Source organism: Microcebus murinus, chromosome 17 (assembly GCF_040939455.1).
Source record: "Microcebus murinus isolate Inina chromosome 17, M.murinus_Inina_mat1.0, whole genome shotgun sequence".
NCBI lineage: Eukaryota > Metazoa > Chordata > Mammalia > Primates > Cheirogaleidae > Microcebus > Microcebus murinus.
The window spans coordinates 22,649,711-22,670,289 of NC_134120.1; the positions used below are offsets into that span (position 1 = coordinate 22,649,711).

The following is a 20,579-nucleotide window of genomic DNA, read 5'->3' on the forward strand; positions in this document are numbered from 1 at the left end:
CATTTGTATGTCATCTTTGGAGAAATATCTGTTGATCTCCTTTGTCCATTTTTATTGGGGGTTTTTTTGGTTCTACTTTGTTTTTATTTTAGGAGATATGGTCTCCCTCTGTCACCCAAGCTTGAGTGCAGTGGTGCCATTATAGCTCACTGCAACCTCAAACACCTGTGCTCAAGCAATGCTCTCACCTCAGCCTTCCAAGTAGCTGAGACTACAGGTGTGCACCACCATGCCCAGCTAATTTTTTCTTATCTTTTGTAATGATGGGGTCTTGTTTTGTTGCGCAGGCTGTAGTGCAATGGCATGATCACAGCTCATTGCATCCTTGAACTCCTGGGCTCAAGCGATCCTCCTGAGTAGCCGGGATTATAGGTGCACACCACTACGCACCTGGCCCGTGCATGAACATCAGTATAAGGCCAGGGCAGAGAGCTCTGTGTCCCGCAGGAGACCAGGAGTAGCTAAAATGCTGTGAAGGGGAGATCCTGGGTGGCCCTGTGGTCTTGACGAGTGGCTGTCCCAACTTCCATGTGATTCCAATGAACCCACATCCAAATGTCCCCGCCAAATCAAAATCCCATTAAGTTCTATTTTTGGAAAAAGAATTGTATATTCTTTTTAACTGCACTATGAAGATTTTCCTCTTATAGGTGAGGGAGCTTTTCCTGTGGGTTTTCTTTCTCTTTTTTTTTTTTTTTTTTTTTTATCTCTAAGAGGGTTTTATCCCACAAGCGGGAAAAGGGAATGAATCCACATCAGTTCTGCGTCCTTTGGCAAACGATCCCTTTACAGGCCTCATGCCAGACCCCAGAGGGGCTGTGTGCCCCTCTTGGTCCTTCCTGAGGGGAAGACCCCGCCTGAGCCCCTCGTGGCCCCACAGTGACGGCAGTGCTTCTGAACGGCGGGGGAGGTGCCTTCCCGAGGGAACCGAGTCATCCTCCCCTCAGCCTCGCTGCGTATCATCGCCTCGGCTCAGGTGTTGGCTCAGGTGTGTGTTAAGAACACATTTGTAGGAAAAGGAGACGTAGTGGCTCGAGCAGGAGAGAACTTAGATCTTCAGAAACTTTGTGGCTTTCCAGACACCCCACGCTGGGAACTCGCTGGCTACTAAAGCCCCGTGAGCACTTTTGTGAGGCGGGTGACGCTCTCTGCACCCTCCAGGTAGGGGAGGGTGACTCGCAGGCGGGGGCCAGCCCTGGTCATGCTGCTGGCTGACATCAGAGCCGGGCTTCCACCCTTCTGTTCTCTGGGCTCGTCCTGTACTGGCCTTGATGTCTTTGCCGCTACGTCTCCCTGCTCTTACAATTTCCTTGAGCTACGGATCTGTCAGCAGTAAGAGATTTTGAAATTAGAAGCATTTAAGGCTTTTAGCCTAGCTAAATGCTGCTTTAATTATTTCCCCGGTGAAATTGCAAACTCAGAGAAATAAAATTAGTACACAAATAACTGCAGTGCAGAACGTGGGAAGTGCCTGCAGAAAGTCGCACGGAAAGTGCTGGGCAGCTTTAGAAGGGGAGCCCACACCTGACCTGCAGGTCAGCAGGTGGGAGAGTCAAATACTGACGGTGGGTGCAGGAAAGAAGGTGACTTGGGCTTTAAAAAGCCCTTTGTCACCCAAACCCTCTTTACCCTACGTGGAAGCATCAGTAGAGACAATGGTCTGTATTTAAAACCTGAGGCCGGGACAGAAAGATCCTGGGGAAAACTGAGTAGCGTTTGCATGTACGAAACACACAATGGGCGTGTGACCTGCAGCTTGTCGGCCTTGGCGCTCTGCTCCCCCGGCTTCCAGAGTTAAGTCATTGGGGTACCGGTCAGGGCCTTAGGAGTTTCCTTGACACTTACTTACTGTACGTGATTAAAATAATTAAAGCAGCATTTAGCTGGGCAAATAACCTGAAATGTTTTGATTTTTTTAAGCCTCCTGTTAGAGACGACCGGCGATTGGGTGGATTTGGTTTACGGCCCCTCCACAGCTGGGGAAGCGGGCAGGAAGCAGTTTCTTTCTCTGTGAGAGAAGGGCAGGCCATAAAACAGAGGCTTTGGGGGCTCTCAGTGCCCTCCGCCCTCCTTCCGATGGGAATCCACGAGGACCGTGGGTTTGTTGAGCAGGGCACAGGTTCTTGATCCCCTGGGCCATCACACATGTGACAGGGCCAGTTAAAAGGGAATGGGACATAGACCCTCCTGGCAGCCACTTTGCTTCTGTGAGGAGAGGGGAGAGGGTGTGGGGTTTCCTTTCGGGATGAGGAAAATGTTCTAGAATCCAGTATAGCAGATGGTTGCATAACTTCGGTAATATACTGAAAACTATTGAATTGTACACTCTAAAGGGGTACATTTTATGATACATGATTTATATCTCAAAACGTATTTTTGAAAAGATAAGGAGCAACCACTAATCAACTGTTTTACATAGAGAAAAAGGAATGAAAAATGTCATTTCATTGATTTTTATTATAGTCACCTCTTCTCTCTGAGACCCATAGCTATGTCTAAAGTCTTCCACCAGACTGAGAAAAGTGTTTACAAAGGAGCGTGTGAGGAAGGGAGGGGGACAGGCAGGGAGCTCGGTGTCCGTGTTCCTTCTCACCCTGGGGGAGGTGGGTGGGAAAGGGGCTCTCAGGACCCCGAGACCACGAAGTTGGGAGCTCACCTGCCTCCCAAGCGGTATGTCCCCCTGCCCGCCAGTGGGACCTGACACTCCTCAGCACTTGTCTCTTTGGATAAACTTTCTAATGGACCCCCTTGAGAAAGCAAATATGCTCCAGGAGAAAGGGGTACAACCTAAGAATGAATGAGTTGATCTGAGTGGTTGGACAGTCCCTCAGCATGACCACAGTGATGGGAAGTAGGAGACGCAGTCTCAACGCAGTGCGTAAGTGACGAGCACATGAGCGGCGCACACGGCGCGGCCCTGAAGGCAGGGCCAGGCAGCACCTCCCGATGCCTTCTAGAGATGAGAGCTGGGGCTGGTTGTGCACCTCGGCTTCAAGGACACGGGAAGAGTCGGTTGGGCTGGATTGACCTTCAGAGGGATGTGGATTGAAAATGCACAGTCTCTGTACAGCAGGGATTATGCTGAATCTCATGTGACTACATGACGTCGTGAATATCTAGAGTTTGAGATAAAAATCAGGCTCATATGAAATAAGGCAGCTTTCATGCGAAGGGGCAGGCCCTGCCTAGGAAACGGTGAATCTGCTCAGTGAAGAGACTGCATTTGTTTCAGCGGATGTCCTCTCAGAGGCCAAAGGAAAAGTTAAAAGCCCTCTTGCAGGTTACCCTCCAAAACACCAACACGGCACTTGCGCACAGAGATGGTGGGGTTATAAGTGCTCTTCGGTTATGTGAATTGCAGTGGGCCCGTATTGCTCCAAGCATCAGGAAAAAAAAAAAAGCAAAATCTACTTTGGAAAGAAAAATGGTTCCTTCTAAACTATATTAAAATATGAACAGTGCTCTCTAGAGGTTTAGGGTATGGTTGTTTGTGATTTGCTAATGTATATTTTTCTGCATTTAAAAATGTTTGCAATGAGCACTGTTCTATAGGAGGAAACCCAACATTTAGAAACAAAGCTGCACTCCAGGGAGGGCACCCGCTTCAGCTGCAGAGGAGCGGGCTCCACTTGCCGGGGCAGAAACCCTACCCTGTGCAGTCCTTGGAGGGCATCTGGGAGGACAAAACTTCTGGGACTGTTTTTTGCTGCTCTGAGAACAACTTTGTGCCACGGTATCAGGGCACCAGGCATCTGAGGTCACCCATGGCCCCCGGGGGGCCGGGAGGCAAGACGTGTCACCTGTGTCACACAACCTTGCTTTCCTTCCAGGTGGGCCTACCATGACTTCTTCAACCGGTATCGGGTGCTGATTAAGAAGAAAGAGCTGGCCAACTCGGACAAAAAGGCCATCTGCAAGTCCGTCCTAGAGAAGCTGATCAAGGTGAGCTGGCCGGCCCGAGCTCGGGGAGGGGCTTGGCCCGAAGGCCCTGAGAATCGGGAGGGATCGGGGTTGTTGACTGTGCTTTTTGGTCCTGATCCTTCTTAGTGAAACTGTTTCTGAGATGTTCGTCTATTTTCCTGCATCTGTGGCTGGAAAAGAAAAGTCCTTTCACCTACCTAGTGTACTTCCTGGTCTTTTTCACTTCCCAGCACACATAGACAATGGGGTTATTTGTGCAGTTCAGGGGGGTTCACGGTGAGGCTGCTCCTGGTCCCCCTCCCTGTGTGGGAGGGGACGAGAGCCGTGCTGCTTAGGTCTGACCCCCCCGTTGTGTCAGCAGCCGCGCTCTCCCCAGATACTTGTCTTAAATAAGACTGTGCGTTTTAATTGAAATAACTTGAAAATCACACCCGACAGTTGTGACTATAGAATGTCCAAAGCAGAGCTATTTGGGAAAGAGGGGGGAGCTTTTATGAGGGGCAAAGCTCTGTGCATGGAACCTGATTCCTATTAACCGTGTGGGGCTTGACCCACAAAGGGCGGTGATTCAGTGTTGTTTCAGAGCCATTTGCCAACAAGAAATGTATTTGTGTGTTTCCCGTACTGTGTTTCCCTGAAAATAAGACCTACCCATAAAATAAGCCTTAGCAGGATTTCTAAGCATTTGCGCAATAGAAGCCCTACCCTAAAAATAAGCCCTAGTGATGGGCGTGGCTACGCAGCGCATCTGCACAACCCATGCAATTTGTCACCGAGCAGTAAAGAAGACAAGCAGCCCTTCTCATCTGCCCCATGAGAGCTCTATTGCTCCACATGAGAGAGTGGGGCCAATGGTTCTAAAGGAAATAGTCACAAGAAATTCAGGATGGAATTCAGGGTTTGGAGAGTTATGATGATGTTCCAGAAGAAGACAACTATATTTGAATAAATGTAGATTGTTGTACCATACTTTAAAAAAAAACACATCCCCTGAAAATAAGCCCTAGGGTGTCTTTTGAGGAAAAATAAATAGGAGACCCTGTCTTATTTTTGGGGAAACACGGTAGACCTTGGCTTGTTTCTTCTTTTCTCATTACGCTCTTCATGCCAGTGAACAAAATGAGATGGCAATTTATTTACAAAGAGCGCTCGGGTACTGTGGGTCATTTCCACCAATGTCTGTCCTGGGTGGGTTCACAGGCCCCCTGCAGGGTCCTCCTTCCTCATCCACGGGGGTGAGTGCAAGGAAGGGCAGCTAATCTTAATCTTAACCTAATTAATGTAATTAAGACAATAATTACAGGTCTCAAACGGTCTCGTAGCGGTATTTGGGGGTCATTTGTACCCTGTGACTACACATACAATGCTGTGGCCATTTGAGGATAATCTTTTTAAAATGTTTAGCAGGTCAGGTCTTTCCCTTGCTGAACCTCCCGCCCTGTGGCTCCCATCCCAATTTTGTACAGTGGCCCACAAGGTGATTGGTTCCTCCTGGCTCTCCTGATCCTCAAACACCCCAGCCTGTTGCTACCACAGGACATTTGCATCTGCTTTGCTCTTCTCCTGCAATGCCCCACCTTCCTCCTCACTCGTGCCTGCCTCCTTCACTTTGTTCAGATCTTTTGCTCAAGTATCAGCTCCAAAGAGTGGCTTTCCTTGGTCATCCTTTTTAAACATCTTTTCCTGCCCCCATCCCTCAGTTTGTTTTTTTCCCCATAATCCCTTCACCATTATCTGAGAACATAGAGTAGTATCTCTGTTGCTTGTTGGTCTGCCCTCACCATGATGTGGGTTCCTTGAGGGCAGGCATCTTGTCACTGCCGTGTCCTGGACACCTGGCCAGTGCCTGTCCCACAGTAGGGCCTCGGTGTCTGCTAAACAAATGCTGAGAGTCCGTGCACGTGTGCAGAGGAAGGGGCCGCTTGTTTTAGATTCCGTGTCGGAAGGACCAGGTGGTGTGGGCCACGTTACCTTGCTCTCGCCGATGACCAACCAACCAGCTTCCCTCCCTGCCTTCTAAAGGATCCCGACAAGTTCCAGTTTGGCCGCACCAAGATCTTCTTCCGGGCGGGCCAGGTGGCGTACCTGGAGAAGCTGCGGGCTGACAAGTTCCGCGCAGCCACCATCATGATCCAGAAAACCGTCCGGGGCTGGCTGCAGAGGGTGAAGTATCACAGGCTGAAGCGGGCCACGCTGACCCTGCAGAGGTACTGGCGAGGATACCTGGCCCGCAGGTGAGCCATGTGGGCGGTTCTGGGCCTCTCTGAGCTAGTTAGTCTCTCATCCTTTGTGCTGGGCGTGGTTCCTGTCGGGCCTTGTCTGCATTTTGGTTTTCTCCCAACAGCTGGGCCTGTCCCTGTCCCTCTAATGCCCTTCTCACCCAGGTCTCCTGGCTCACCCAGTCTGCCCCCATCCCCCTGGCACTAACCTAGAACCATCTGCTCTTGCTGCCAATCAACCACTTTCCTTTTGCCTAAACCCCAAAGTAAAAACTTAACTTATTTTAGGAAAGGAGGCAAATTCAGCCTTTATTTCACAGCTATCTTATGCTTAGCCTCATTATTTGTACCACAGACTTCAGAATCCCTTGGCATTTGGTAATTAGGGCTGGAAAGGTCCTGGGCGGCCCCTTTTATGAGACATTGTGCTGAGCTCGTACAGGGAGAATGTGACTTAATCTAACCAGGAACGGCCACCTCGGGTGGAGCCGGGTTGCCAGCCAGGCTCTCCTGCCCCTGCCCGACACCGAGCAGAAGAAACGACTGCGATGTTCCCTCCTGACCCACATCGCCGGGCTGGGGGGGGGAGGGGGGAATGTCTGCTGAGACAGACACCAAGGACACAGCCTCAATCAGACTGTACCCTCAGACCTTCCAGCAGTCGTCAGACTTTGGACCTGGCCCTGACTCAAGACCAGTTCTCTCTCTAAATAGGAATTTCCTTGGAAAAGTGACATTAACTGCCACGAAGTCTTGCTATTGGAAGCCAGAATTTGATTAGTGGCTGCTCAAGAAACAAAACGCCAAGAGAGCCCCTGCGTTCCTAGCGTAGAACAGGTTAAAGGTTGAAGGCAGCTCCTGCGTGTGCCCTCGTGTCCTTACCATGAGCTGCCTATCCAGGCGTAACCAGAGGCAACGAGTGCCATTCATTCCCTCCCAACTGTTGAGCTCTGGAGCAGAATCTGTAGAAATAAGATCGTCAGAAGTGGCAATGCTAAGTGACCCCGACCATCTGGGCCAACTAGTCAGATCTAGTGTCCTTGTGCATAGGACCCTGTCTTGGGCACCTTGATGATGAGGATGTGAAACAGAGATGAAACAGAAACTCTCCCTACAGGGAGTTCACATTCTAGAGGATGTGCAGGGCACATCCATGAAGCAGGACGGACAGAGAGCCAGGCTTGGGAAGTGGGCACGTTTCAGCAGGCAGCTAGTGTACGGGCTGAGTGGGTCACCTGCCCCTCTGGGGCTGCACTTAATGATTTCTAAGGTGCTTTCCAGCATTTCACTCTCTAAGTCTGTAACTAAGCGCTTGCTATGAGCCATAGCAACTGAGCGTTGGCTATGGCAGCCAACAAGACACCTAAGAAAGGGTAGAAAGTGTCAAACTGGCTCTCTGTCTTATTTGGGAGGCTCGTGGGGAATGCAGAAAGGACGGATCCAGGAGCTGTCTAGATTCCATGTATCCTGGGCAGAAAGGGCTGGAAGATGAGAAAACAGGGATCAGTGTGGGCCTGAGATAGTTTTAGTCACTCACAGATACTTAACCCATCACTTGCTATGCCACACCCTGTACTAGTTGGGGGGTGTACAGGAGGGGGGAGACACACCCCAGGATCTCCAAGCTTGGTGAGGTGGAGAGGGGCAGACGGTGGGGTGTCGTGTGCTGCTGGTGAGCTTGTGGAGTGGAGGACTCCCCGCCACGCTGCAGGTCGCGGAAGAGGTCAGGCTCAGGCTGAGTTTGAGGCTTGTGAGGAGACCTTTTAGGCCACAAGAAAAATGCTAACGTTGCTGTTTTGAGCCTGAGGATAAAAAAATGCCTAAGGCCTTTACTACCTTAAGGGCAGTGAGCATTGGCTTGGCCTGGCCTGGGGGTATCTGGGTGGGGCCGTGGAGGGAGAGGCTTGCTTTGGTGAATGGTTCGGGGTCCTCTGGGTCAGCGTGGCCAGTGCTCTGTGCCCCTGACGCCACCCGCTGTCCCTTGCTCCCCAGGCTGGCTGAGCACCTGCGCAGGACCAGGGCAGCCGCGACGATCCAGAAGCAGTACCGCATGTGGAGGGCCCGCCAGGCCTACCGGAGGGTCCGCGGGGCTGCCATGGTCATCCAGGCCTTCACTCGGGGCATGTTCGTGCGGAAGATGTACCGCCAGGTGAGTGGCCACCCTGAGGGCCATGCAGAATGCAGATTCAAGACTAGGGCAGCGGCAGATGTGGTGTTGCCAGCACGAATGTATTGGGTTACTCCCAACGTTTTTCTAAGGACGTTCACATCTCTGCTGTCACCAGTCCTTTGTAAGGTCTCGTGAGGTAGGACGGATGTGTATCCTCATAGCCCTTGGACACCAAGTTGCTCGAGAAGCAGAATCACCTGCCTAAGGGTCCGTGTCAGCTGGCAGCAGGATCCAGTGACCCGTCGTGGCTCGTTCAGACATGAGAGCAGGAGGAGGTATTGGGCATTACCAGGTCCAGCCCTCATTTGACAGCGAGGGGCTTGCAGCCCAGCGAGGGGAGGGCAGGAGAGAGACCCCAGCCTCCTCCCTGCCAGGCCATTGCTCTTCACAGTGTCCCAGTGAAGCTGAAGTCCTCGGCTAGGTAGCGCTGAGTCAAGCCACATTTGTCCAGTGAAGTAACATCAGCACGACTGAGGCACGGTGCTCACTTGAAAGGTGAATCGGAAGAAATGTCTAAATGTCTAAAATGTGTTTTCTGTGACCAGAGAAGGTGTGATTTTCCAAATCGTAAAAGTAAAGCACTAAATTGACAACGAACAAAAGATGTCATCAGGGTAAAGCACGCTCTGATGTCAGATGTGGAGAAACTCAAGCCCGTGGGAGAAGGTTCCGTGGATATTCTTGAGAAGTTGGTGACATCTGTGTGATGCCTCTGTAGAAAGGGCAGGTGACATTTGGGAGGCCACCAGCAGAGCAGCACGAGGGGAAGAGCAGGCACTGGATGTGGCTCTCGGCTCTGTCTCTTGTTGCTGTGACACTTACTGTCCCAGCACGCTTGCTTGCGTGTTTATTCCACATTTATTTTGCAAGATATTAGGGTGAGAACATTGATACTTTCATCTCCTGGATGGTTTTTAAATTGGGGGGGGGGACCCAGGGAAGTGCATTGCCAAGTTTGTGTTAATAATTATAAGCCATTAACCCCTTGCGGGCTCTCGCTGGAGGGTCTCATGCCACCTTCCAGCAACCCATCCCCAGGGTGGGATCCATGTGTGTTAAATGGGGAGAGATCAACTGGGATGGTCCTTACGCCCCTACAGCTATGATATTTTTAGACACTGGCTCCCTAACCAATAGAACAAAAAGAAAAACAAAGCCAAAAACACGAGTTTGACAGCTGATTGCCTAGGGGCACGTGGGCTGCAGAACCAAGCTAAAATGTGTTTGTAACACAGCACCAAAGCTCTGTCTCAGGGTCTTGTTCCCTCTGGGTCACCTCTGTGCATCCCCTCCTGCGGACAGAGACGTAAGCTTCCCTTGTGCAAACCCACAGCGGGGGGTGTGCTTGTCCCCACCAGGTCCTCACGGAGCACAAGGCCACTGTCATCCAGAAGCACGTGCGGGGCTGGTTGGCACGCAGGCGTTTCCAGCAGCTGCGGGCCGCTGCCATCGTTATCCAGTGCGCCTTCCGGAGGCTCAAGGCCAGGCAGGAGCTGAAGGCCCTCAGGATCGAGGCCCGCTCGGCAGAGCACCTGAAACGCCTCAACGTGGGCATGGAGAACAAGGTGGTCCAGCTGCAGCGGAAGATCGACGACCAGGTCAGTGTCAGGAGGGCCTGTCCAGGCACTGGGGGTGCTGGGCGAGGGGCACGTTGGAGAGAGACCCATGGCTTCCTCAGGGGACCGCACCTGCCAAAGACCAGAGAGAGCACAGGTGTCCTCGGGGTATCACCACACTGAGCTAGAACAGGTACCAACTGGCGGGCAGAATCACGGTGCCCAGAAATGTCCTCGTCTTCAGCCCTGGGATCTGTGAAATGTCCCCTTACATGGCAAAAGGGACTTTGCACATGTGACTAGTTGAGGATCTCGAGGTGGGAGGATTAGCCTGGATTATCCAGGTGGGGACACTAAGCGTAATCACGGGTCCTCGTGAGAGGCAGGCTGGGGAGCCAGATCCAGAGGGGAGATGAAATGGCAGCCAGAGGTGGCGGTGGTGCAGGCCAGAGCCGGAGACGCGGGCAGCCTCCAAGCGTCCAGAAGGAGCACAGCCCTGTTCAGAGACCTCTGACGTCCAGACTGTAAAATAACACATGTACATCGTTTCGAGCCACTAACTTGGTTGTAGTTTGTTGTAGCAGCAATAGGGAAACTGATACGCTAGGCCAGAGTTCTGCTTCCCGGCCCTTGCAGGGGCAGCGTGGTGTGACAACAGCAGTAGCTGGTGTTCACGGAGGACTCAGGTCCAGGGCACTGGGCTGGCACTTTGTAGGAGCTTGTCTAATCCTCATAACGGCTCCCCTAAGGTAAATATTACCGTCATTTTACAGATAAGGAAACTGAGAGGGCACACGACCTCCTAAAGTCACACAGGTGGCAGTGGCGGGGCCCGGGTTCGAACCCCAGCCGCCTGGCTCCAGAGCCTGTGTTCTGCCCCACTAGTCGTCCTGCCTCTCTGTTGTGTTGTGGAAAGATCACGTGCTGTGGAATCAGGAACAATTCCACCCAGATTCAGCTCAGCTGCTTCAAAGTTGAGTGACTGACTTGGCTGCCCTGAGCCTCAGTTTTCTTATCTGTAGAATGGGATTGGTAGATTTGGAAGAAGAGCAAATGATCTAACATGTATGAAGGACCTGATATACAGCAAGAGACACAGGAAACAGTAACCGCTGTACTGTGTTTAAGCGGTTCCCTCTGTCTTTGTACCCTGGCCACCTTCCCGTGTCAGCCAATCAAATGAGAAGTCCTTGATTCAGCTCCTGCTGGGGCGGACAAGTGTGTACTGTGCAGGATGCACAGAGATTCAGGACAATGACACCTGGCTTCTTCCATCAGCTTGGAGAGGTGAGGCTCTCCATGGGGTGCACACACCTGGACACCTACTTTTTGGTGACCCAAGTGGCCGATCCTCCTTTGGTGCCCGATTGTTCTAGGTACTTTTAGGCTCAGTGGACGAGATGACTTTGGCATGTGCTCCATGCCATGCTACGAGGGAGGGTGTTTATACAACAGCATTGATTGTCCTAATGATTTTCTGAGCACCTGCCATGTGCCAAGCCCTGTGCTATGTGTTTTATGGTCACTCGTATTTGATCCTCACATGACTTTGTGAGGTCATTGCATAGCTGAGAAAATTGTAGATTAGGGACATTCAGATATCTTGTGAGGGCCACAGAAATAGAAAGTGCTAGAACCAGGATTCCACCCCAGGTCTGTCTGATCCCACAGCCATAATGAGGGTGATGCTGGATTAACCCCAACATTACTGAAGTGTCTGCCCTTTCCTGCACACGATCATTGCTGGGTCTGGTTCCCAGAGTTGGAAGGAGGCTCACTGTCACTTTGCTCGTGGAGGGTGTAAAGGTGACCACAGGGCCAGGCTTCTGCAGTGCCCCAAAGGGTTTTAGGTGCCTCCTGGGAAAAGGAAGGAGGGAAAGGACATGAGTGGGCATGGTGTGGGGGGAGGAGAATTCGAGATGGGGCCCCTAGGCCTGGCCTCGGAGGTCACTTGGCTTTATTGTACCTATTCTATACTGGGCATTTTTAAAGTTTCTCATGGCGCTAGTAGGACAAGAAAATACATGAGACCATTTTACACCTAGACCAGCCCGCCGGAACAGGAGACCAAAAGCTGTGCACAGATAGCAGTAGACTGTCCCTGCTTGTCTGCTCTTGAAAAAGACCAGGCTCTTTGAGAAGAGGCTGTCACCCTGGGTTTGTGTGTGTTTTTTCATTCTGCGTGAGTTCCATCGAGTGCCTTGCTGGGCTTGGCTGCTTATGGGGAAGCCACATGTAAAGCCCAGGTGCAGAGTAGGGGAACTCGGTACCTGCCCCTGGTCAGCCTGCAGTGACACACCAGGTCAGGCACGGAGCACCCCTACTCAGAGGGACAGGAGTGCAAAGGGAAAGGTCGCTGTCTGGCACTGGTCTTTGAAAAACACAAGCCCAAAGTGTGCCAAGATGGTGGTGGTTACTGCGGCTGTCGATGAACAGCCAGAAAAGACATCGCACAGTCAGGTTTCGCCAGTTACCCTTCCAAGCAGAGTACAGTGAAAGGGACACGACACGAGCTTTGGCTGCTGCACCCCGCCAGGAGCCCTGTGTACCTGCCAGCCACCCCCGTCCTGAGTTTCCAGCCATAGGGCCCTGCATTCCACTGCTGATTCCTAAAGTTGACTTGGGATAAAAATAAATCTAGTATTTCGCAATCCATGTGCTCCAACATCAAAGAGAAACAGATTTAAAGGGACTATTTTTAAAAAGAGCTTTTTGCCTTAAGCTTCCTGCTTGGCAAACATCTGTGAGTGGTGGCAGGTGTTGGCCACCACGGGCAGGGTGCCCTGCATGCAGAGTGTGATGAGAAGCAGGGGGAGGGTACGAGATCTTGCCTTCTCACACCCCTCCCCACATTGCCTGTGTGCCAGGCACTAGTCTCACATGCTAACTCCTTTAATCCTCACCACAGCCCTATGAGATAAATATTAATATTCCCATGTTATAAAAAATACTAGCTGGGCATGGTGACATTCACATGTAGCTCTAGCTGCTTAGGAGGCTGAGGCAGGAGGATCGCTGAAGTCCAGGAGTTTGAGGCTGCGGTGAAATATGATTGCGCCACTGCACTCCATCCTGGACAACAGAGCGAGACCCTGTCTCCAAAAATATACATATCATTCCTATTTTAAAGGTGAGGAAATGAAGGCTCAGAAAGGTTTTAAGTAGCCTGCCCGAGGTTCACACAGCCAGTAAGTGACATGGCTAGGATAGATAGAAACTTGGCAGGCTGGTTTCAGGGTCTGTTCTGCCACCTCTGACAAAATTACAAGATCTCTGCCCACTGGGCAACTGTCACAACGTGCGAGGAGAACTCCTCAGTCTAAGGGAAACTCGCACCGTTGGTTTGGGCTCATGCTCAGAGAGTGTCGTGTGGGACTGGCTGGCATTTTACAGCGGGGCACGCGACCACGAGTTGAGAGGAGCATCTGCACAGTCCCTGTTACCAGCTCTTCAGAGAGAGTGTTTCAGTGCGTCCTCTTAGCGTGTAGGGCTGGCTGTTCAGGAGTGACCGGTTTTGTTCCTGCGATTCCTAGATTCACAGTTCAGGCAGCTGTTCTCGTGCCACACGAGGTTCTTTTTCTTTTCTTTTTTTTTGTATCGTTTTGGGTTTTTGTGGTTGTTGTTGTTTTATTTTGGGGTTTTTCACATGAGGTTCTTGAGCCGGAAGGAAAGGGTTCGCATGTGTCAGGGTCATCCCAGGCTAAGGTGCCTTGAGGTATTTGTCAGAGCAGCATGGGGTAGTGGACGGAGTTTCCACTGGACAGAGAAGAATACTTGCAATGAAAAAGAGAGAGAGAGACAGGCAGAGATCCTAAGCAAACAGCAGAAAGAAGGAAACCGGGTTGTTTGAGAGTTCTGGAAAGAGAAACAAAGTATGCAGTTTGGAGCATCGGAGCTGTCCCTGGTGCTGAGGTTTCCCCCGTGGGCTTTCATGCTCTGATGTAATGAGCTACATCCTTCACAATATCCTTCAGCAATAAACCCAGTGCCAGTTCTCAGGACCATTTCTTACAATGTCCCTGGTGTAGGCCTGTGTGTGACATTATTCAACCAAGATAATGTAGCCCATTTATCAGCTTTGCCAGTCTGACTGCATTTAAGCCCACATGTAGAATAACTAAGCCGGTTGAACTTACGATTTATTTGTAATGGGAGTCAAGTTTCTTAGACCCTTATGTGTGTAACGTTGTCCTTATTTTTTTATCTGAAAAAAATGACAAATCTTTGCAGTCAGTAGCCTTTTAAATCAACTTGATTCAGTACATTTAGTAGGCACTCAGTAAATATGGCAGATTAATATTTTATGATCACAAGAGCATTCATATGTTGTCAGGTGTCACGTAACAGGAATATGTTCTGAGAAATGGGTTGTTGGGCAGTTTCATCATTGTGCGAACATCATAGAGTGTACTTACACAAAGGTAGATGGTGAAGCCTGCTACACACCCAGGCTATATGGTATGGCCTGTTGCTCCTAGGCTACACACCTATACAGCATGTGACTGGGCTGGATACTGCAGGCACTTGTAACACGATGGTATTTGTGTTTCTAAACATATGTAAACATAGACGAGGTATAATAAAAGATAAGTTATAAAATATTTTTTTAAAATTGCATACCTGTATAGGGAACTTGCCACGAATGTAGCTTGCAGGCCTGGAGGTTTCTCTGGGTGAGGCCCAGTGAGTGGTGAGTGAATGTGAACATAGGACATCACTCCACACTACTGCAGACTTTATAAACACTGCACACTTAGGCTGCACTAAATATATTAAAAATTTTGTTCTTCAATAATAAATTCTAGTGTCATGTTCTCTGGGCAAAAAAAAATAATAATAAATTCATCTTAGCTTACTGTAACTACTTTATAAACTTTTACATTTTTTTAAATTTTTTGACTCTTACATAATAACACTTAAAACATAGGCACATTGTATAGCTGTATTTTCTTTGTGTTCTTATTGTGTTCTCAAAAATATTTTCTTTGTGTTCTTATTCCATGAACTTTTTTATTTAAAACTTTTACATTTTTTACTTTTTACATGTTTTGGCTAAATAGATACACATACCTTAGCTTAAGCCTACACAGTGTGAGGATTGTCAATATCATCACGGTCTCTCACCTCTCCTTCTTGTCCCACTTGGGGGGCTGCAGGGGCAGTAGTGTCCTGGGGATGGTATCGCGGGGCTGGGAGAGAGGGAGTGCACTGTGCCAGGCCCTGTGCCCGGCTGGGCTGTAGAGCCGTGCGTGACACTCGCAGGTGTGAGGATGAGTCCTCCTGGGGCCTTCCTGGTTGAGGTCATACAGCCAGGACAGAGTGCACAGTGTCACGTGCCTTAGTGGTTGCATTTGCATGCCCGTGATGGGGAGGTGAGCAGCTGTCCAGGTTCTGCTGCTGGGGACCTCCCCCCACACCCCAGGCAGCCAGCAGAGACTTCCATCGAGGGGACTCCCTAGGGAACTCTGAACAATGACGATAGTGACATTTATTGATACTTCCTGTGTGCCAGGCACCCAGCTAAGCACTTTATCTCCCTAAATCTTCCTAACCACCCAGTGAGGCAGGAGTTACTATTATCCCCATATTACACATGAGGATGCCAGGGCGTGGAAAGGTGGGATGACTAGATCACATGTGCTCCCTGGGCAAAGGCAGAGCTGAGATCCAAGCTGGGTCTGTCCAGCTCCAGCCATTCCACTGCCCAGCGTCCCTGAGCCTGGTCTCAGACAGGTGTCAGGATCGGCAAAGCCGGGCCTCCTAGACACATCGTACTTTGCTCTGGGGTCCTGAGGTACCATATTGTTGATGGCAGGGTAGGATGTGCCTGTGTCCCCACCCGCCGACACCATTATGTGCCTCTCTCCATACCCCAACCAGCTGGACCTAGGATCCCCTCAGCACTCTCCTCCCCCTGCTCCTGGTGATGTGATGCAGGCCGTGCCACCTGAAGTTGATGGCTAGGCTGAACTTCGCTTCCAGCCCAGAGCAGAGAGGAAAGCAGAGGGTGCTAGTCGAGCATGCATTCCCTCTCTGTGCCGCATTCCCCTGTGCAAAGACCTTCAGCCTCCAGTGGAGACCCAGGTCGGAGTGAGCAGTACACATGCTTATTAGGGCTTTAAATGGATGGTGCCTAATTGGATTTCTTATTTGTGAGTCTTTAGAGCAAGACTGACAGCAAGACCAAGCCTGAGTGTGTATCAGGTTGTAATGGGAATTTTCCCACGGAGTGGGGGGGATCTCATTCTTTAACAATGCAGGAAATGTACTGCTTGGGACCAACACACGGGTCACATGAGAGGTCCCACAGCATGCATGGCATGTAAGGGTCCAGCAGCTTTTCTTTTGCTGCTTGTCACTGCTCTCAGTGAAGTTTAATTTCTCAAGTGAATTGAATAATTCCTGCTTATGGGTGTGTTAGCCAGTAGCTCTGCTCTACTTGGGGCTCCTGCGGACCACAGCAACAGAGGATAATCATTGCCTGTTTGTTGCCTACTTGATTGCTTGAAGGACCCTCCTCCTTCCTCTCGACTTCCCCCACTGGCCACTTTCAGCTGATGCTCTCTCAACTCTTGCTGCCTCAGTTTCTGCCAGTAATTTACATGAGCACTTGCCACCAGCACGAGGTTCTCGGGGCTCTGGACCCGGTGGAATGCTTCCTGCATGAGTCGGGGGTCGGACGCCTTGTGGGCAGGGGCGTGGTGTAGACAAGGTCTGCCAGGCATTGGTTTCCAGAGTCACGGTCTTACAGGGTAAGCGTGGCTGACAGGTGGCGAGAACGATCCCAGCGCCCCGTGGAGGGCCTCCTTGGAAGAGGGGATGTTGAAGGGGTCCTTTGTCTCGCAGCCAGCGATTAGGTTGCAGCTTTTGTGCCAGTGAGTCCACAGGCAGGAGGGCTCCGTGGTAAAAAGCAGGGAAACCTGAAAAGCAAAGGCGGCGGATCTGGGAAGGCAGCTCCATTCCTGTGACTTAAAAACCGGGTGTGGGATCCGTCCAACTGGATGAGGACAACCCACCACGACCAGCCACGCTCCTTGAACTATTTTAATGTCCGTGTTGCGATTTTCTGTTTCACTCCATTTCTCCTAGGTTCACAGGAGAGTTTTGTTAGGAAGATGCCAGGGAAGCGCTCGAGCATGTAATGATTGCAAGATTTAATTCCACCTTGGGAGTTCCTTTTTTGATTGCCTTTGTGCCTTTTCCTGGCAAAAAGTAACCCTCTCCTTCTCCCCCTCCCCGTTCGCCGATGCCGTCGACAGAGCAAAGAGTTCAAGACGCTGTCGGAGCAGTTTTCCACAGCCACCTCCGCGTACACCATGGAGGTGGAGCGGCTGCAGAAGGAGCTGGCACGCCACCAGCAGAGCCAAGGCGGGGCCCCCGGCCCGAGGCTGCAGGAGGAGGTGGAGACCCTGCGCAGCGAGCTGCAGAGGGCCCGCTCGGAGCGCGAGGCCCTGGAGGACGCCCACGGCAGGGAGAGGGACGAGCTGAGAAAGGTACGCTCGAGGCCAGGGCGGGCGCTGCTGGTGGGCAGGCCACCAGGGCCACCCGGCAGAGACTGTCCCTTCTTCCAGCTGAAAATGGCCATGGGCTTTGCCCGGGGCTCGTGCCCACAGACTCGGCACCTGTCTATGTTCAGACAGACAGTGGCGAGATTTCGGGGAGCCCACACAGGTTGTGTCCGTTCACCTCACGGTGTTGGCTGAGTTTCTGCTGTCAGCTGGGCACTCTGCCACCCTCGGAAAGGGTCATACAGCGTTGACCTTTGCGTAGCTTTCTGTGGTCGGGGGTTAGTCCCCGCACTGGCTCTGTGGCCTGCATGTTGCTGGGCAAGAGAACCGTGACAGAGGCCATGGCTGCTCTTGACGCTGCCTACAGGGTTGGGGGCAGTTTCCGGGCACCCCTCTCTAGGCTGAAACGTCGTGCTATGCGGCGTTCGGCTGCAGAGTGAGTGACAGACCCAGCCTGGCTCACCCACTCTGGCTGGTGTGCTCTGTGCGATCACTCCCTACCCCATGACATAGAACTTCCTGGGGTTTGCCCCCACTCCCCCAAACGTCAGGGTACAAAGACATCCTGCTCCATTCTCAGGATAGCTGTTGCAATCAAGAAAGTCCCACAGGGTGCCCAGAGAGCCCCTTACAGACTCGGGACACTGCCATTCTCCCGCCATCTCTACAGGCCACAAGCCACAGGGAAAGCCACGTGATGCCCACGTGGGTGGCATGTGCCCGCCAGTGGGAGACACGGGAGGGAGAGATCGAGTGAGGATGGCGGGGCGGACTGGGTGCTGCCGTAGAAAGGGCCCTGCGTCATCATCCCCGGACTCTCACCCCACTCTGCTGTTACTAAGCATGTGCAGAAAACCCCACTGGCCGTAGTTCTCTCATCTGTAGGTGTATTTTAAAGTCGGTCCAAATTGTCTTCAAAGCCCCTTCTGGACTTATACCTGGCCGTACCCATGAGCTTGTATTTGATGGCTTCTGGAAGGACTAGAGGCCCTCAGCGTTGCTCAGGTGTCCTTCTGTCTTCTGTCCCCTCTTCCTTCTCAGCCCTCAAACATGGCTGAGAAACACGCTGACGCCACTGGAGGGGAAAGGCCACAGAACCAGCTCGTGCTGGGCTTGTGTGTACCGTTTTCCCACCCAAGGCAGAATGTTAGCGCCAACAGCCACCGACTTCACCCAGACCCCAGGGGTCTCCAGGGGCCAGAGGCGGGATCCAGATGGGATTAGGCAAAGAGGAAGGTAGGACATGGCTTCCCAGTGCAGCCAGACTGGCACGTAAAAAGCCACTTTCATGATGTGTTGCTTTGAGGCATCACAAGATCCTCTTCCCAGATAAACCACCTGCGAGCTTGCCTACCACGAGGTGTGAAGTAGACGCCATTCTTGAGAGCAAAGCCTTGTGGTGCTTGGAAACACCTGGAAAAATATAGCTTTAAACCTGCAACCTACAAACCATAGAGTTCCACACTTGGGGTCTGCTCACCCTTTGGAGTAGATGGATGGATGGCAGCCCTGCTATGTGAATAAAAACAAGATGGCAGAATCCACAGCCAGAAAGAAGGGGCCAGGGTTAGAACTGGGAGAGCTCTTGAGACTGGCACCCCTGCAAGGAAAGAAAAGAAAGCTCCCTGTATGTGTGTCCTGGTCAGGTGAGACACCTGCAACGCCTGTTTGCTCAGTAGATCCACAAATGGGGGTCTCACCTAGCTCTGCCCCTGCAGATAGCACTTGATTCATCAGTTCCCCAGCCTCCCTGCCTGCTAAATGCTGGGGTGTGGGGACTCAAAGCACTTTTGAAATATCCAAATCTCCATCTAAGGGAGCCATGAGAGTTTAAAATATGAAAATCTCCTCGGCAGAGCAGAACGGAGCAGTGGACCTTCCTCCTCCTCCCCTTAAAAATACTGCTATGATTTCCTAGGAGTGTGTCAGCTTAGGTATAATTTTATCTAGAATTAGAGCTGGGAACTGGCAAGATGACACTGCAAGGAGGGGAACAACAGGAACAAAGGCAGAGCAAGAGCCCCTTTGCTGGACTCCAAACATAAACACATCCCAAGAAACCAGCCTGAGATGATTCATCAAGTGGAATGTCTGTTACTTTCCAGGAAAAGGAAAAGTAGAAGCAAACATTCTTCCTTCTCCAGGGTCTTCAAAACCTTTTTATTCTGGTGGTGGAGGGTAGATAGACAGGCTGGCTGGCTTTGGGGCAGGGCGTAGGGGGCACCTTCTCTGCCTAGTCAGGGTTTAATATGTATCAAGGGCACCGTGTCCAGTCTTAATAAATGCTGAATAATCAGACACTTGGTTTCCTGCTGGGCTCGAGCAGGGGCCTGCTCTGCGTTGAACAAGATAGATGAGACAAGGCAAGCGCGGGAGGGAGCTGACTGCTAGTAGATGTTTAATTCGTGGCTTGGGTGTTTCCATCAGCAAAGGCAGAAAATGTTCTGTTGGAACTGGCATCCTGGAAAACTCTGGGCCCCCCCACCCCTGACGATGTTAATTGGCAGCCCACGTGGCCACCCTGCCTTTGCCTCATCTCCCTGCGTGCAGGGAGTCATCTCTGTCTAAGGAGCCCAGGGTAGCACCATCACACCCTGGCCGTGTGAGTCAGGTGATATCCTTGCCTGCTAAACGTATCCATGACTTTGGCCTCTCCAAGGTACTCCACGCCCGGGCCCCAAGCCTCGTTCCCTTTTAGCCTGTGGAATGTGTACATCTTGTTCTTTTTTGAAGCTTCAGTGATCCCTGCACTGGCTGCTTTTGTGCAACTGTGCTGTTTGTTTGGTGGCCCTTGTGAACGAGAGGTGGCACCCAGGGCTGCCCCCGGTACAGAGGCAGTAGCTCATCATCCAGAATCTGTTCTGAAGGCTTCTTGGTGGGGCCAGAGCAAGGCCTACCTGGGCGCAGGGTTGCGGTGGGTGAGGAGGAGAAGCCTGCAGCCAGGAAGCCTGCTTGTGAACCAAGGGTCTTTTGGCCCTCGTGAGGAATAGCTAGCAGGCCCCCAGGCTCTGAGCACTCACGCTGGTGGCGTTGGCTCATGCATTGTCATGACATCAGTCATAGAACCACCAGGCGCTAGTTGGCTACCTTGCTTAGTTCCAGTACAAAGGGTTTGGATTTTTCCAGTAGAAGTAGATCTGGCTGGAGAGATAGGGAGTGGGGCTCATAATGGAATGTGTTCAGCCTTCTTCCAAACGGTGCAGAG

The 20,579-nt window shown here is 51.5% G+C and overlaps 1 protein-coding gene across 2 annotated transcripts in view; it reads left to right on the forward strand.

Moving 5' to 3' along the window:
• The window catches only part of MYO5B (myosin VB), a 283,722-nt gene that overhangs the window by 216,992 nt on the left and 46,151 nt on the right, over window positions 1–20,579 (forward strand). For both annotated transcript variants that reach the window (XM_020282335.2, XM_075993885.1), the window contains exons 18-22: window positions 3,831–3,942; window positions 5,944–6,155; window positions 8,133–8,289; window positions 9,669–9,908; window positions 17,126–17,359. In XM_020282335.2, coding sequence (XP_020137924.2) covers window positions 3,831–3,942; window positions 5,944–6,155; window positions 8,133–8,289; window positions 9,669–9,908; window positions 17,126–17,359 — 955 coding nt within the window. The remainder of the gene's footprint in view (window positions 1–3,830; window positions 3,943–5,943; window positions 6,156–8,132; window positions 8,290–9,668; window positions 9,909–17,125; window positions 17,360–20,579) is intronic.